This window comes from Stomoxys calcitrans, chromosome 3, assembly GCF_963082655.1.
Source record: "Stomoxys calcitrans chromosome 3, idStoCalc2.1, whole genome shotgun sequence".
NCBI classification, from domain to species: domain Eukaryota; kingdom Metazoa; phylum Arthropoda; class Insecta; order Diptera; family Muscidae; genus Stomoxys; species Stomoxys calcitrans.
The window spans coordinates 39,377,285-39,395,429 of NC_081554.1; the positions used below are offsets into that span (position 1 = coordinate 39,377,285).

Sequence of the window (18,145 nt, forward strand, 5' to 3'; positions counted from 1 at the left end):
TTTGAGATTGGAAAACAAATTTGATATGACGGTACTTGCCATGGCTGTTAGAAGTCATAAAAGAATACCACCTCTAAAATTTCAGGAAAAATTGCGCCCTCCAGTGGCTCATATTGACAAATTGGAAGATCGATTTATATGGCAACTATGTTAGCTTATCAACCATGGCATAGTTGTTGGAAGTTGTACGACATATGAACATTTTCAACCAAATTGGATAAGAATTGCACCCTCTGAAAGCTGAAGAGATCAGCAGCTGTATCAGATTATAAACCGATTTGGACCATACTTGGCACAGTTGTTGAAAGTCATACCAAAACGACATATGCAAAATTAGATAAGAATTGCGCCCTCTAGAATCTCAAGAAGTCTAATCGGGAGACCGGTTTTTATGGCAGCTATATCAGGTTATGAACCGACGTGAACCATACTTATCACAATTGTTGGAAGTGATACCAAAACACCACGTGGAAAATTTCAACCGAATCGGATAAGAATTATGCTCAAGATGTCAAGACCTAAGATCGGTTCATAACCTTCTGGAAATGGAACAGGTCCCAAACCTGACATGGGATAGGTCCTCTGGTGATAGGGACCGGTCCCCGTTCTCGTCCCCTTACATGGAAAAAAACCTATCACTTTTCTAAGGGTTTGTCGCTCGAGGTGACAAATTGCCACCATTCTAACACTGTAGGATGGGTTCTGGGACAATTCGAAAAGGATGAGTATACTTTGTAAGTATTTTTAAGGGATATAACATTAGTTAGCAAATATATTAAACGGATAATCAGTTGTTAACAATAATTGAGCGACTTTTACTTTAGCCTCTAGAGGGCGCAATCATTATCCAATATGGCTGCAATTTTGAACGAGTGAGTTTGTTATGGCTTCTTAGACTTTTTCAAGCCATCACAAGGACGATCCATATTGGTCCATAACTTGATATAGCACCTATATATTTGAAAAGACCGTTTAAAGTCAAATGCCATCAGCGGTAGACGATATGTAAGATTCGATCCGGTTTAACTTAACGCCATTAAGGTTTTGACTTTTTCTTATGGATTTCAATGCTTGAAAACTCTGATACCACTCTTTCGTTCTTTCTTTTTTAGGGCACTGATGTCCTGATGACGGCACAGAAATGTGATGCATTTCAATTGTTTTTTTTTTTACCAAAACTATTTATAGGGTAATTATGCACCTTCTTCATCTTACCAATCCTTCTCAACATATCCGTGGACTCTTCTTTTCCAAACATTATTGCCTACCCCGTTTTGATGTTAACTATTTTTTCTATCCTGTTTCATATTTATGGCAAAACTTTCTTGCCTTTGATGCATGTATGTGGTATTAACTTCTAGCAGTTCACAAAAATACAGGCCGGCTTGCTTAATGGTGGCTTAATACCTTTTCGTTAGAATATTTGGATTTTTTAATGAAACTTGTTTTGAATTTAATCCCTTGTTTATAGCCAAGGAATGCATTTAATATTTGATATGTTTTTAACTTTTTCAAGCTTATTGTATATTTAGCCACTGAGGGGTATAACCGTATCCAAATTCACGTTTTTCTCCATAACTTACCGTTATTTTGTTTTTTCTTAAATATTTTTAAACAATTGGAACAGCTCGATTTTTATGTGGGTGTTGTGTCAAAATCTTTATATTTTCGTTAAATTTTTGTTTTTCTTAAGCTTGGTATTTCATTTAAATATCAAAGATTGGCTCTTTAGTATATTTGCTACCAAATATTATTTTTTTTGCCTTAAATCGTCACCATTCACACAATACCGCCGCTATTAGAGAACGCGTTCGTAACCCGTTGACGTATCGCAATGCACTGAATCCGTTTTGCTGCATTACTTTGCAAATGTAGTGCGAAACGTTAATGAGTGTTGAGGTATGGTTGCGGTTGGGAACGGAACAAGTTCGTAACGTTGGGCCGAAGCTGCAAGAGAATAAGCCCAAACAAAATATGAGTGCTACAATGAATGGTGTATTTTGGACTAGTATGCATGCATTCATGCTTGGTTGACTCACATTGAAAATTTCACCACAAACCTTTTAAGCATTGAGCTGATCATGCAAGTGGGGGTGGTGTGGTGAATTGTGCTGTGGCTAGAGCATTGCATTGAGTTTTGCAGCAGATTTCCTAGGGGTTACCGCATATGAGTTCACTTATTATTCAAATGTTTTCATTTATTCATATTTCTTACATACAACAGATGTATAACAACATTAGATAACATCATCACAATTAAGGGGAAAAAATAGGTACGACGAACCTTTGAGAGACATAAAAGTGTTAAAGAAGTTTAGGGAAAAAAATTTAAAAATCTACTTTTAAGCTAAAAGAAGTCATACATAATTTTAAATTTCTTATAATATCAGAATTAGACCGTCTGCATGGTTCTTCATATGATAGAGTAAGTAATAGCATAACCATGTGAATGGTCATGTGTGCAAAGTGGACATGTGAATGGTGTGTGAGATGTTTCCACTTAAAACCGTAATATTTTAGATTCTTGTTCAAAAAATTGAAATTTTTTCACATGACATGCTGCAGTTTTTGGGCCAAACAAGGCAATCCTAAGTCATTACTGAGCGTATGAATATTTGCTACAGCATAAATTTGATGTGGTGGCTAAGTTTCGATATCCTATTTAGAAGCGGGTAAAGGCTACAGCCACTGTTTATCGCTTTTTCGCAAATCAATAGGACATGTTTTTAAATAGCAGTTTTAACTCGATAGTAACTCCAAGATATTTCAGCGAGTCTTTGACTTGCGTACAGCTTCCTGAGAGTGATTTGTTAAGAGCTTGATAACTTTTTTTTTTTAAAAAAACGCAAAATTTGCAAAATCTCATCGGTTCTTTATTTGAAACGTTAGATTGGTCCATGACATTTACTTTTTGAAGATAATTTCATTTAAATGTTGACCGCGGCTGCGTCTTAGGTGGTCCATTCGGAAAGTCCAATTTTGGGCAACTTTTTCGAGCATTTCGGCCGGAATAGCCCGAATTTCTTCGGAAATGTTGTCTTCCAAAGCTGGAATAGTTGCTGGCTTATTTCTGTAGACTTTAGACTTGACGTAGCCCCACAAAAAATAGTCTAAAGGCGTCAAATCGCATGATCTTGGTGGCCAACTTACCGGTCCATTTCTTGAGATGAATTGTTCTCCGAAGTTTTCCCTCAAAATGGCCAAAGAATCGCGAGCTGTGTGGCATGTAGCGCCATCTTGTTGAAACCACATGTCAACCAAGTTCAGTTCTTCAATTTTTGGCAACAAAAAGTTTGTTAGCATCGAACGATAGCGATCGCCATTCACCGTAACGTTGCGTCCAACAGCATCTTTGAAAAAATACGGTCCAATGATTCCACCAGCGTACAAACCACACCAAACAGTGCATTTTTCGGGATGCATGGGCAGTTCTTGAACGACTTCTGGTTGCTCTTCACTCCAAATGCGGCAATTTTGCTTATTTACGTAGCCATTCAACCAGAAATGAGCCTCATCGCTGAACAAAATTTGTCGATAAAAAAGCGGATTTTCTGCCAACTTTTCTAGGGCCCATTCACTGAAAATTCGACGTTGTGGCAGATCGTTCGGCTTCAGTTCTTGCACGAGCTGTATTTTATACGGTTTTACACCAAGATCTTTGCGTAAAATCTTCCATGTGGTCGAATAACACAAACCCAATTGCTGCGAACGGCGACGAATCGACATTTCACGGTCTTCAGCAACACTCTCAGAAACAGACGCAATATTCTCTTCTGTACGCACTGTACGCATTCGTGTGGTTGGTTTAATGTCCAATAAAGTAAACTGAGTGCGAAACTTGGTCACAATCGCATTAATTGTTTGCTCACTTGGTCGATTATGTAGACCATTAATCGGACGTTAAGCGCGAAACACATTTCGAACCGAACACTGATTTTGGTAATAAAATTCAATGATTTGCAAGCGTTGCTCGTTAGTAAGTCTATTCATGATGAAATGTCAAAGCATACTGAGCATCTTTCTCTTTGACACCATGTCTGAAATCCCACGTGATCTGTCAAATACTAATGCATGAAAATCCTAACCTCAAAAAAATCACCCTTTATTTCAAGTTAAATATTTGCTAAACGTTTAGGAGATTTGTTCTACGAAAAAGAAATTTTACACGCATTTTACCTTTTTTTTATTCAAATCTTCCAATCTCAGTTAGCGTTAGAGAGGGACAGTTGTTTTATTGGGTTGCCTAAAAAGTAAATGCGGATTTTTTAAAAGAAAGTAAATGCATTTTTAATAAAACTTGTATGAACTTTAATCAAATATATAATTGCCATTTTTTTCGATAACCTTTTGCCATCTTCCTGTCAAATTTAGTATTCCACGCTCATAGAACTTCTGGCCTTTATCTGCAAAAAACTGAACCAAGTGCGATTTTATAGCCTCATCATTGCCGAAAGTTTTACCATTTAAGGAGTTCTGCAAAGATCGAAATAAATGGTAGTCTAATGGTGCAAGGTTAGGGCTATATGGTGGATGCATCAAAAGTTCCCAGCCAAGCTCACTCAGTTTTTGGCGAGTGACCAAAGATGTGTGCGGTCTAGCGTTGTTCTGGTGGAATATGACACCTTTACGATTGACCAATTCTGGTCGCTTCTCCTTGATGGCTGTATTCAATTTGGCCAATTGTTGACAGTAAACATCCGAATTAATCGTTTGGTTCCTTGGAAGCAGCTCAAAATATACCACACCCTTCCAATCCCACCAAACATAGAGCATAACCTTCTTTTGGTGGATATCAGCCTTTGAAGTGGTTTGAGCTGGTTCACCATGCTTGGACCATGATCGTTTTGGACTAACATTGTTGTAAACAATCCATTTTTCATCTCCAGTTATGATTCGTTTTAAAAACGGATCGAATTCATTGTGTTTAAGGTGCGTATCACAAGCGTTGATTCGGTTTGTTAAATGAATTTCTTTCAATACATGTGGTACCCATATTAAAATTGACGCCAAACAAACAAATGTAAACAAAATTTCGCGCACTTTTTTTCTAAAGCAAGCTAAAAGTAACAGCTGATAACTGACAGAAGAAAGAATGCAATTACAGAGTCACAAGCCGCTATGATGTTCTAAGCCAATATAGATAGATTGTATATAGGTGCAGAATCCAGACCAAAGGGTATGAAATTCCTTGAATTCATTGCACCCCCATCTTATTATGGAAGTTTCAATAAAAGAATACACACTAGATTTTCAAAATGTCACATTAACTCTTTATAAACTTTTATTTATTTTTTTTTATTCAAAGTTTCTGATTCATCGAAATATACAAATAATACATTTATAGTGTTACAGCTCGATGCCTAATCCAGTCAAACGTTTTGATTCAATTACTTCATTAACTGAACAGCAAAATATGACACCCATGGCTTTGTATGTGAATGTTGAGTATGCCTTTTGTAGCCAATCGATTTGGTGGCAAATGTTGCGACAAAATATGATGTCCATTCTATTGTAAAACTGAAAAGAGGCAAATGAACAAAAAAAAAAAAAAAAAAACTTCCAGTAAACAAATAAATGGACATTTATGTTTTTCAATGTCTCAAATTACAAAACTAAACCACACCAGTGGTGTAGGGTTAAACAATTTTTGTGATATATTGGCAAGCAATTTGAAGAATTAACTCACCTCAAAAAATGGAGAATTGACACCGATTATAACATAATCCTCAACATCATTTTTCGGATTCTTTAAATAGTTCCATATGTACAGGGGTATTTTATTACCCTCATCATCCACTATTTCCACCCAGTTGCGATTTTCGTGACAACTCTCTTTGTAAATTGGCACTGAAATTGTGCCCGAGACGCCAGCCAAAATCTCATATTCGTTTGATGTTTTTTCCACATGTTCTTTAAGGGCTTCGGTATAGAACTGCCAGTTGCCTAAGCGCAAAGCAGACCACCATGGTATGTCGATCATTGAACCCAATTCAATATGGCCTTCATTATGGTTAAACATCAAATTTGGCATAATAGCTCCCATTTCAAAATTAGCAAATTTAAGCCATTGCTGGATTTGTGAGTTTTCGTAGGAGTCCAGGGATATGCTAATGAAACATATAAAATCCAAGATTAATTTTTACATTTCTATAGCATTTATACTCACGTCTTTGGTACAAAAGTTTCTGCAAAATATTCTACCTTAGTGGTGGGTTCGTAGTCTTCAAATCTGGATTGATTTTTAAAAATCTAAAACAAAACAAAAATTATTAAACGCACTCACTGTTCACTATTTTTTTAAGCCTACCAAATACTTTGAAGATTTTGCTCCCACCACATAATGCATCGTTTGAATTAATCTATCTTCAAAACTATAACAAATTTCTGCTAATATATTTAATTTTGAATGCAAGAACATGGGCTGAGCTACAATATACGACTGCAAGGGCTTACTGCACCAGGTAAGTGGTATTATTGATTCATAAATATTCCACGTCACTGTGTTGCACTCATAATTTTTATTTGAGTAGTAATCGCCGTTTACTTGTCCATTGAGACAATTTAATTCCAAAATGATTTCGCCCGTTACCGAATTTGGTCTACATGAAAAATAAAAAAAAAAATCGATTTTTTTTAGGAAGAACATAAAATTTTTAATATATTCATAGAAAAGTATTAAATTTTTTCTCTTTTTTCTTCGACATAAAATGGGATTCTTTCCTTCGACTTATTATGGAATTAAAAACAAATAAAAACGTGTTAAGTTAGGCCGTGCCGAACTTTGGATAGCCACCACCAAGGATATAATAATCATCTTAATTTATTATAACTCCACTACTATATCCATAGTTATATCTAAATAGGGTCTAGTCGCGATCATATTTTATTCAGGTCCCAAGAACTCATATACAAGGAACAGTTTCATTGTAAACAGCCAAGAAACCACTTTTTATGAGATTAAGACCCTAAATTAGAAGATCGGTCTATATGACAGCTATATCTGTATAGGCTGATCTAATTCATATATGATATGATAGGAAACCTGGAAGGAAGTAAAATGGTTTTCGATCGGATAACTCAGAGGGACCTTGAGGTCGAGTGCAAGGCGGCAATTGACGAAACTCTAGTATTGCCATCTGGAAGATCATGTTAGACGGATGGATCAAAGCTAGAGGACAGAGTGGGCCTGGGGGTCTATATTGAGAACCCAGGGATTGAGATCTGTTTTCGACTGCCTGACCATAATACTGTCCTACGGGCGGAGATCCGGGCTATCACATAATGCGTGAGGTGGTGTGGTGCTAACACGAGGACGGCGAGTGTCAACATCTTAACGGACAGTAAACTGGCCATAAAGGCAATAACAACCAGTATGGTAAGCTCACCAACAGTCTTGCAGTGTGAGAAGGAGATTAACGTCTTCTCTGAGGATTGGAAATCCGCATCGTTTGGGTGCCGGGCCATAACGGAGTAAGGGGGGATGAAACGGTAGGCGATTTGGCGGTGAAGGTCAGGCCGGACTGGCGTCAATAAACTTGATTAATCCGAAGCCTTTCGGGTCGACGCAGTCCGAGTTAAAGGCGTAGGCGATAAATGCGCATGCAATACTGTGGAGCAACGAAACGGTCGGTAGGACGGCGAAAATACTAGCGGGGCATTCTAGATCGTGAGAAGACGAAGCTATTACTGAAAGAAAGTAACAAGGAGGTCAGTATAGCCATTCGTATCATAACGGGACACATAGGACTACAAGCTCACTTATGTAAAATCGGTGCAGCAAGAGAAAGCATGTTTAGGGCATGCGGGGGAAGATGACGAGACGTTGGAGCATTTCCTTTATCATTGCCAGGCTTTCATGTCTAACAGATACTGGCACTTAGGTGGTGACCCAATACCAGATATGAACCAACTTAGGGTAGTGGTATGGAAAAAATTAAGGATTTTGTAAGTAGCACGGAATTTTTAACTTAGATTTTCTTTTTCGAGGTATCTTTTTATACCCACCACCATAGGATGGGGGTATACTAATTTCGTCATTCTGTTTGTAACATCTCGAAATAAGCATCTGAGACCCCATAAAGTATATATATTCTTGATCGTCATGTAATTTTAAGTCAATCTAGCCATGTCCGTCCATCTGGCCGTCCGTCCGTCCGTCTGTCTGTCGAAAGCACGCTAACTTTCGAAGGAGTAAAGCCAGCCGCTTGAAATTTTTTACAAATACTTTTTATAAGTGTAGGTCGGTTGGGATTATAAATAGGCCAAATCGGTCCATATTTTGATATAGTTGCCATATAAACTGATCTTGGGTCTCGAATTCTTGAGTCATCAGAGCGCGCAATTCTCGTCCGATTTGTCTGGTAGTGCAGGTAGTGTTTTGGTATCACTTCCAACAACTTACTAAGTATGGTTGAAATCGGTCCATGTTTTGATATAGCTGCCATATAAACCGATCTGGGGTCTTGACTTCTTGAGCCTCTAGAGGGTGCAATTCTCAACCGATTTGTCTGAAATTTTGCAGGTAGTGTTTTGGTATCACTTCCAATAACTGTGTAAAGTATGATTCAAATCGGTTCATAATCTGGTATAGCTGACATATAAACTGATCTTGGATCTTGACTTCTTGAGCCAATAGAGCGCGCAATTCTCATCCGATTTGGCAGGAATTTGGTACAACGGCTTCTCTCATGACCTTCAGTACACGTGTTCAATATGGTCTGAATCGATCAATAGCTTGATACAGCTCCCATATAAACCTATCTCCCGATTTTGCTTCTTGAGCCCCCACAAGGCGCAATTCTTATCTGAATGAACTAAAATATAACACAATGGCTTATAAAGGGTGATTTTTTTGAGGTTAGGATTTTCATGCATTAGTATTTGACAGATCACGTGGGATTTCAGACATGGTGTCAAAGAGAAAGATGCTCAGTATGCTTTGACATTTCATCATGAATAGACTTACTAACGAGCAACGCTTGCAAATCATTGAATTTTATTACCAAAATCAGTGTTCGGTTCGAAATGTGTTCATTCACCGTAACGTTGCGTCCAACAGCATCTTTGAAAAAATACGGTCCAATGATTCCACCAGCGTACAAACCACACCAAACAGTGCATTTTTCGGGATGCATGGGCAGTTCTTGAACGGCTTCTGGTTGCTCTTCACTCCAAATGCGGCAATTTTGCTTATTTACGTAGCCATTCAACCAGAAATGAGCCTCATCGCTGAACAAAATTTGTCAAAATTTGAACACATTTCGAACCGAACACTGATTTTGGTAATAAAATTCAATGATTTGCAAGCGTTGCTCGTTAGTAAGTCTATTCATGATGAAATGTCAAAGCATACTGAGCATCTTTCTCTTTGACACCATGTCTGAAATCCCACGTGATTTGTCAAATACTAATGCATGAAAATCCTAACCTCAAAAAAATTACCCTTTACAATGTTCAGCACTCATTTATGGTCGGAATCGGACAATAACTTGATAAAGCTCCAATAGCAAAACAGTTCTCATTCAATATTCTTCGTTTGCCTAAAAAGAGATACCGCGCATAGTACTCGACAAATGCGATCCATGGTGGAGGGTATCTAAGATTCGGCCCGGCCGAACATAGCACGCTCTTACTTGTTAGTTTTTAGAGCGCATAACAAGCAGATTACTGGCTATCGTGGCTTGGGGCAGATTAGTATCAGCATCGTCTTTTCAACCTAACCTCACCTAGCCTACTGGAAGGAAATAGTGATGTTACATGTTTTGCTAAAATTTCAAAATGTGGATTTTTTTCGGAAATTTTAGCTTCTGAAGCGAATAAATTTGAACAGCAGGGGACACTTTGCACTTTTTTTAGATACTCGCATAATTTTGTAACCTTTCCAACTACATTTGTAAAATTTTCAATCGGTTTACAAAAAGTGCCACAGTTTCAGAAATACCAAAGATATCTTGACTATCCGGAGGCCACCGTAGCATGACCGGCTATGAAGCTCATGGCCTGAAATCGAATCCTGGCGAGAACATCATGAACATTTTCAACGGTGGTTATGCCCTCTTAATGCTGGCGACATTTGGCAGGTATTGTACCAATTGGTATAGCAGCCATGTAAAAACTTCTCCACAAAGGGGTGTCGCACTGTGGCATGCCATTCGAACTCCGCTATAAGATGGAGGTCCCTTATCATTGGTTCCTTAAACTTGAATCGGACGGCACTCATTGATATGTGAGAAGTTTGCTCTTGCATCTGAAGGGAACGTTAATGGGCAAATTAGCATTTGCATTTACCTTGACTAACCGATATCGTCGTGCTAACCTATGCCCAGAGTAGCCCAGTGTTTTAACCGTTCTTCTGTCACTTGCTCTTTATTTAATAGTTGAAGGAATATTTCATTACAATTGCTATTTTAATATTTCCAATTTTAGTTTTAAAGTTTTTAATGTATATGCAATTTTTAATTATTATTAATTAAATAAATAAAATGGTATCACTCACACTGCAAAACCTCTATCGCAACGAAGTGATATTTCTTCGCCTTCATGATATTTGAAAAACGGTTCTTTTGGCAAAATATTCACACTTCGACTTCCAATATTTCTCACAACTGTTGGTCTTAACATAGCATCACCAGAGAAAGAAATAACGCATTCACTCATCGATTCCCGGGTTAATGAAACCACAACTGTGCTCACAAATAGAATCACTTTTGACAACATTATAAACGGGCAAAAATATTCGTACTGTTGACACTGGCTATAAGTTCAGCAGTATTTATAATGCTTTTGAATTTTGTAAAGGAAAACTAAGTTTGTATCACATATCCTAATCATATCGCCTTCTACACAATCGATTGAAATTCTAGAAAATTGTTTGTGATCAGCGACGGTTCAAGGTACAAACTAAAGAAGTATTTGGTATATCATATTAACAGCATAGGATAAATAAAAATGGAAAAAGAGAAACAAATTAAATAGAAAAAAACCAGTAAGAGCATGCTAAGTTCGGCTGGACCGAATCTTATATACCCTCCACCATTGATTGCATTTGTCGAGTTCTTTGCGCGGCATCTCCTTTCAGGCAAACAAAAAATAAGGTCTGTTATGCTTTTGGAGCGATATCAAGTTATAGTCCGATTCGGACCACTGGTGAATTGAATGCTGAACATTGTAGAAGTCATTGTGTAATATCGTATTTCAGTCCATTCGGATAAGAATTGCGCCTTGGGGGAAGTTTTGTTAACGGCTTCTCCCATGACCTTTAACATACGTGTCCAATATGGTCTGAATCGATCTATAGCTTGATAAAGCTCCTCCCATATAAACCTATCTCCCGATTATGCTTCTTGAACCCCAAAAGAAGCATAATCGGGAGATAGGTTTATATGGAAGGAGCTTTATCAAGCTATAGATCGATTCAGACCATATTGGACACGTATGTTAAAGGTCATGGGAGAAGCCGTTAAAAAAACTTCCCCCAAATCGGAAGAGAATTGCGCCCTCTAGAGGCACAAGAAGTCAAGATCCCAATTCGGTTTATATGACAGCTATATCAGGTGATGTACCGATTTACGCCATACTTATCACAGTTTTTGGAAGTCATAACAAAACGCCTCATGCAAAATTGCAGCCAAATCGGAACAAAATTTTCCTTGGAATACTTATTGTCGAGGATCTTTTAGTGAAATACCATGCTAACTTGACTAAGAGTTTAACAATATAAGTGCCTTTATCTGAATCCCATATGATCGTTATTGGTCTACAAATTTAAGTTCGGATGTAGGGTGTACTTCATTCTTAAAATATTGGGTTGCCCAAAAAGTAATTGCGGATTTTTTAAAAGAAAGTAAATGCATTTTTAATAAAACTTAGGATGAACTCTAATCAAATATATAATTGCCATTTTGTTCGATAACCTTTTGCCATCTTCCTGGCAAATTTAGTATTCCAAGCTCATAGAATTTCTGGCCTTTATCTGCAAAAAACTGAACCAAGTGCGATTTTATAGCCTCATCATTACCGAAAGTTTTACCATTTAAGGAGTTCTTCAAAGATTGAAATAAATGGTAGTCTGATGGTGCAAGGTCAGGGCTATATGGTGGATGCATCAAAAGTTCCCAGCCAAGCTCACACAGTTTTTGGCGAGTGACCAAAGATGTGTGCGGTCTAGCGTTGTCCTGGTGGAATATGACACCTTTACGATTGACCAATTCTGGTCGCTTCTCCTTGATGGCTGTATTCAATTTGTCCAATTGTTGACAGTAAACATCCGAATTAATCGTTTGGTTCCTTAGAAGCAGCTCAAAATATACCACACCCTTCCAATCCCACAAAACAGACAGCATAACCTTCTTTTGGTGGATATCAGCCTTTGAAGTGGTTTGAGCTGGTTCACCATGCTTGGACCATGATCGTTTTCGACTAACGTTGTTGTAAACAATCGGAAAATTGGTCTCGAAGTGGGTATCAAATTTTGCTCTACCCACCAATTCCTTTGATATAAGTCCCACATTGACATGGTCGGTAAATATGTTCGGTTTTGGGGATATCAGCAACGTGCTCTATTCTCATATATTTGGACCCCATATTGCCATTGGCCTCAAAATTGGATATCAAATCCGTTTTCAAATCTCAAATACCATTCACCTCTTATTGGAAAGGCCTGCAAATATGTCCAGTTTGGGGTATGGTCCCTAAAAACTGTGAACATCGAGCTCCTCTGTCATAAAGACCCCAATTGTCTTGGTGAGCAAATACGTCCTACTTGGGGGTTGTTATGGTAGTGGGACGTCCCCCAGACAGTTGGTCCCGAATGTTGATGTCAGATTCATGATCTACTCCCAATTATCCTTCATTTGAGCTCCATTTTTCCATAGTCAGCAAACATGTCAGGTCTGCGGGTGTTTTGGGGGATGGGGCGGCCACTCAGTGACTTGGCTTTGAAAATATATATCAGATTCGTTTTCTACTCTAGAATACCTTTTATTTAAGCCTCATATTGCAATATCAGCAAATACTTCCTATTTGGGTGGTGTTATGAGGGTGGGGTGGCCCCATAGACACTTTTTCCCGAACATTGATATCAGATTCGTGATTTACTTCCAAAGACCTTCCATATTTCTATGGTCGTAAATTTGTCTTCTTTGGGGTATGTTCTCGGGGATGGGCGGTCCCTCAAACACTTGGTCCCACATCTGGATATCAGATTTGTTTTCTACAGTCAAATACTTTTTATTTAAGCCCCATATTGCCATGGTCAGTAAATAAGTCTCCTTTAGGGGGTGTTTTGGGGAAGGGGAGGACCCCAGAAACTTTGTCCCAAATTTGGATATAAGATTCGTAATTTACTCGCAAATACCATTCATTTGAGTCACATTTAGCCATGGTCGGTAAATATGTCCGATTTAGGGGTGTTGTGGGGGTTGGGGTGATCCCCCAAACACTTGGTCCGACAATTGCATATCAGATGCGTTTTGTAATCTTAAATATCTTTCATTTGAGTCCCATATTGTCGTGATTGGTCTAGATATATATATTTGTAGGTTTTGGGGAGGGGAGCCCCTAGGATCCCCGTCCGAAATTTGAATACCAAATTTTTGTGGGTGAGCACACAAAATTTGGCTTAAATCGCACCAACCATCTCCGAGATCTGGCGTGTATGAAAATCAGGGAAAGAGGGAGGGTCCGCTCCCCCTTCAGATTTAAAAAAATGTGGTACGCTATTTTCTTCACGGGATCATTTCGCACCATCAGTGAAAATTTCAAGAAAATCAGTTCAGCCGTTTCTCAGTCTGTAAGAAACACACTAACAAATTGATTGATTTTTATATATAGGATGGGGCCTTTGACGCATATTTCGAGGTGTTACAAACATAATGACGAATTTTGTATACACCCTCCTATGGTAAAGGGTATAACAAATAAAAAATACCAAATGTTAAATTAAACTGATCACAGCTAATTATGAATGGAGTTAGGAAATTTTATACCCTAGGTAAAGGGTGAATAAAGTTTGGTTTTTCGTTTTGCAACACATGAAACTATTCATCATCGACCCTAAAAGTATGCGTAGATCGTCGTAAATTTAAAGACGAATTAGAAATGTTCACTTGTCTGTCTATCGAAAAAGCCGTAATACTCGCAAGAGCAAATGGTTGTGAGAAATTTTGCATAAATACCTCTTAGGGTTAGGTTTAAGTGGCAGTCTGCCATCAGACTCACTTAGATGTGTTTGCCCATTGTGAGAGGGAGATGCCTTCTAGCTTCTACCGTTGAACCATCCAGATTGCATTAAAAAGCCCAACAACCTTTTGTAATGTTCACATCCGCTAATTTAGATAGGTTCTCAAAGAAATGAGGGCCCGAAGTGAATCTCTTTCCGGCTGCCAGTGCGGAACACACCCACAGAAGGTGTTCTATAGTCTCTTCTTCTTCGTTGTCCTTACAGCTTCTGCAAAAGTCGTTACTAGCAGCCTTCAGTCTGTCAGCATGTTTTCCGATTAGACAGTGTTCTGTCATAAGGGACACAATGACTGAGACGTCTGTTCTAGCCAGTGACAGCAAAGCGGTAGACTTCTTCAAATCTAGATTAGGTCACATAGTTTTGGAATGCTTATAGCCCCTCTTTATGACCATCTATCATTCGTTGTCCTTAGAACCTGGCCTTGAAAACTTGAAAAAAAGCATACCCACAGATTCCAGTTTCCCTGGAATGTGTAAGATAGTCCCTAGTCTCGCAAGCTCGTCCGCTATACAATTCCGTGGGATATCTCTGTGGGCTGGCACCCAGAACAGAAGAAGTGGGGACTGTTCAGCCATCTCGTTGAGAGAGCTGCGATAGTCCAGGGCGGTTTTTGTGTTTTCCAGGGATTTAATGGCTACCTGGCTGTCTGAGAAGATATTTATGCCAATCGTCGTTATGACATTATATTTTAGCTATTCCACCACTTCCTTGAATGCAAGGATCTCCGTTTGATGCACACTAGAGTGGTCGAGTAACCTTTTCGATATGATCAGATCTAGATCTTTAAAATACACCCCAAAACCCACCTGGTCGTCTAGTATGGAAGCATCCGTATAGAAGTCTATGGAATTCCAATGGATTCTATCAGGAATAGTGGTGCAATATTATTTTTTTATCAAAAAGCGGCTGAGGTAGGATGTAATCCACACTGCTTGGAACATAGGACATTGTATCAAAGAGTGTCCGTAGCCGCCACATGGTCAAAGAGAACGCTCCTTTCGCCTCACGGCAGTGACCGAAGCAATTTGTCTAGCCACAATATTCAGAGGCATAAGATGTAGCATTAAATTCAGTGCATCAGATGGTGTCGTCCTCAGCGTGGCTGTGATGCACAAAGAAGCCATCCTTTGGGTCCAAATGAGTATTGAACAGTAGGTGGATTTTTGATGCGCCGTCCACCAGACCACAATACCATATAGCATTATAGGTCTGACAACTGCAGTATATACCCAATACAAAACGCGCAGTCTAAGACCACAACTTTAGCAAATGCCGCTCTTTCAGATGTATATGACAAGAGTTGCCTTTCTTGCCTTTTCCAAAAGGTTCGACTTGAAGTTCAATTTCCTGTACAGCAAAACACCCAGGTTTTTTACGCCTTCTGTAAATGGAAGATTCTCTCCTCCCAAGGAGATAGGCACCACTATATATAACTTTTATATCCTGCTGAAAAGAACTTATTCTGTCTTGCACGGCTTTATGCCTAGATCAATTTCGGTAGCCCACTTTGATGTTGCACTTAGAGCATCGTGAAGAATATCTCTTAAAGTGCTGGGAAACCTTCCCCTAACCGCAATTGCCACGTCATCAGCATACGCGACCACTTTTACACCTTTTTCTTCCAGAGACAATAATATATTGTTAATGGCTATATTCCAAAATAGAGGAGACAGTAGACCTCCTTGAGATGTTCCTCTGCTGACCCATCTTTTTAGATCCACAGATGCCAAGCCTGCCGTAATGCATCTTTTAGTAAGTAATTTATTAATTAGATACCCCACCGTAATAGGTCTCGAGAATCTTCTTTTGCCTAGAGGCCTCAGATGTATCCCCTACGGAGCTGCTGCTGCAGAGTGGTGCTCTTGCAGCTTTCGCTCTGTTGAAGAGTTTTCTGCAGTTCTTCCCTAGACCAACCTGCTTTGGTGTCCACCATGGCGGTCGCTGTTTGCCCCTTGGCTTGGCACAAGGATATGCGAGTCATTCCTGATCCGCTTGACCACTATACCTATATCCTCCGCAATTGCCACTTCCATTTCTGGCCTAGAAGGGATAGATGTGTAGAATATGTTCCGAAATTTATCCCAATTCGCCTTTCTTCTGTTTAACCAAGTTACCACTTCTGCAGTATTTATTCCAAGGCTGAAACTAGTATAACTATGATCAAAGAAGGTGTGCTCATCCAACATTTCCTGCCTGTTCCTGGTAATAAAAGTCGGTTCAGCCCCTTTATTACAAATCGCCAGATTGCTGGCCCGTTGCGCTTCGATACACTCTAAATTGGTTTGTGATGTAAGGTTAGGCTGAAAAGATGGTGTACATATTAATCCGCTCTATGCCACTACAGGCATACACCTTAGCGAGTAATCGGCTTGTTGTGCGCTCTAAAAATTAAAAAGTAACCTCTAAAAAGAAAATTTTAAGGTATAAATTCCGTGCTACTTACAAAATCCTTAATTGTTGTCTGGTATTGTGTCTCCACCTAAGTGCCGGTATCTGTTAGACGCGAAAGCTGGGCAATGACACAGGAAATGCTGCAATGTCTCACTATCTTCTCCACATGCCCTGTACATGCTATCACATATACCCTCCACCATAGGATGGGGGTATACTAATTTCGTCATTCTGTTTGAAGCTCCTCGAAATACTCGTCCCATAAAGTTTTTGTTTTCGATTGTCATGACATTTTGACATTCATCGGTCTAACCATGTCCGTCCGTCTGTCTGTCGAAATCACGCAGACTTTCGAATGAGTAAAGCTAGCCGCTTGAAATTTTGCCGGCTGGGATTGTAAATAGGCCATATCGGTTCCTATTTTGATATAGCTGCCATATAAACCAATCATGGATCTTGACTTCTTGAGCCACTAGAGGGCACAATTCGTATTCGATTTGGCTGAAATCTGGCATGGGTCCATAACCTGATATAGTTGTCCTATAAACCGATCTATGGTCTTGACTTCGTGAGCCTCTAAGGGGTGTTATTTTTATCCGATTTTCCTGACATTTTGCACGGCGTGTTTCGTTATGACTTCCAACTATTGTGCTAAGTGTTGTTCAAATCCGTCCATAACCTGATATAGCTGTCATATAAACCGATTTTGAATCTTGACTTCTTGAGCCAATAGAGGGCGCAATTATTATCCCATTTGGCTAAAATTTTGCCTTACATGTTTCGTTATGACTTGCAACAACTGTGCCAAATATGGATTAAATCGGTTCATAACCTGATATAGCTGTCATACAAATCGATCTGGGGTCTTGACTGCTTGAGCCACTAGAGGGCGCAATTATTATCCCAACTGTGCTAAATATGGATTAAATCGGTCCATAACCTGATATAGCTGTCATACAAACCGATCTGGGGTCTTGATTTCTTGAGCCACTAGAGGGCGCTATTATTATCCCATTTGGCTAAAAATTTCCATGACGTGTCTTGTTATGACCTCTAACAACTGTGCTAAGTAGGGTTTACATCGGTCCATAACCTGATATAGGCTGCCATATAAACCGATCTAGGGTCTTGACTTCTTGAGCCTCTAGAGGGCGCAATACTCATCCGACTTCTCCTTTCAACATACGTATCAAATATGGTGTGAATCAATCTATAGGTCACACATAAACCGATCTCCCTAACCTACTTTTTGAGACCCTAAAGGACGCAATTCTTATTCGAGTTGACTAAAATTTTTACCGATCCGATATGGATCGGACCATTAATTGATATAGCTTCAATAGCACGGCAATTATTTTCTTTTATCCTTTGTTGGCCTAAAAAGAGATGCCGGGAAAAAACTCGACAAATTCGATCCCTGGTGGAGGGTATATAAGATTCGGCCCTTCCGAACTAAGAACGGTTTTACTTATTTTGCACTTTTGCAGTCACCTAAAACAAAACATGGGTTCAATT

At 39.1% G+C, this 18,145-nt stretch overlaps 2 protein-coding genes across 2 annotated transcripts in view; both read right to left on the bottom strand.

Moving 5' to 3' along the window:
• LOC106081656 (uncharacterized) overlaps nt 1–1,871 on the bottom strand; it is a 104,133-nt gene extending 102,262 nt beyond the window's left edge. The window contains exon 1 of the mRNA XM_059364841.1: nt 1,584–1,871. The gene's annotated coding sequence lies outside the window, so the exon portion shown is untranslated. The remainder of the gene's footprint in view (nt 1–1,583) is intronic.
• A 3,376-nt stretch (nt 1,872–5,247) lies between these two features.
• LOC106081661 (uncharacterized) lies at nt 5,248–10,726 on the bottom strand. Its single transcript, XM_013243789.2, has 5 exons — nt 10,496–10,726; nt 6,308–6,599; nt 6,167–6,249; nt 5,687–6,107; nt 5,248–5,517 (listed from the first exon to the last, which is right to left on the bottom strand). The coding sequence occupies exons 1-5, from the start codon at nt 10,714–10,716 to the stop codon at nt 5,347–5,349; spliced, it is 1,188 nt and encodes a 395-aa protein (XP_013099243.2). The 5' UTR covers nt 10,717–10,726; the 3' UTR covers nt 5,248–5,346.
• Between the last annotated feature and the right edge of the window lie 7,419 nt (nt 10,727–18,145).

Coding starts and splice junctions, on each gene's coding strand:
- LOC106081661 (XM_013243789.2), bottom strand. CDS start 10,716: ATGTTGTCAAAAGTGATTCTATTTGTGAGCACAGTTGTGGTTTCATTA. Junction 6,250..6,307: donor CAAAATCTTCAAAGTATTTG/GTAGGCTTAAAA, acceptor GTTTTGTTTTAG/ATTTTTAAAAATCAATCCAG. Junction 6,108..6,166: donor GAAACTTTTGTACCAAAGAC/GTGAGTATAAAT, acceptor ATGTTTCATTAG/CATATCCCTGGACTCCTACG.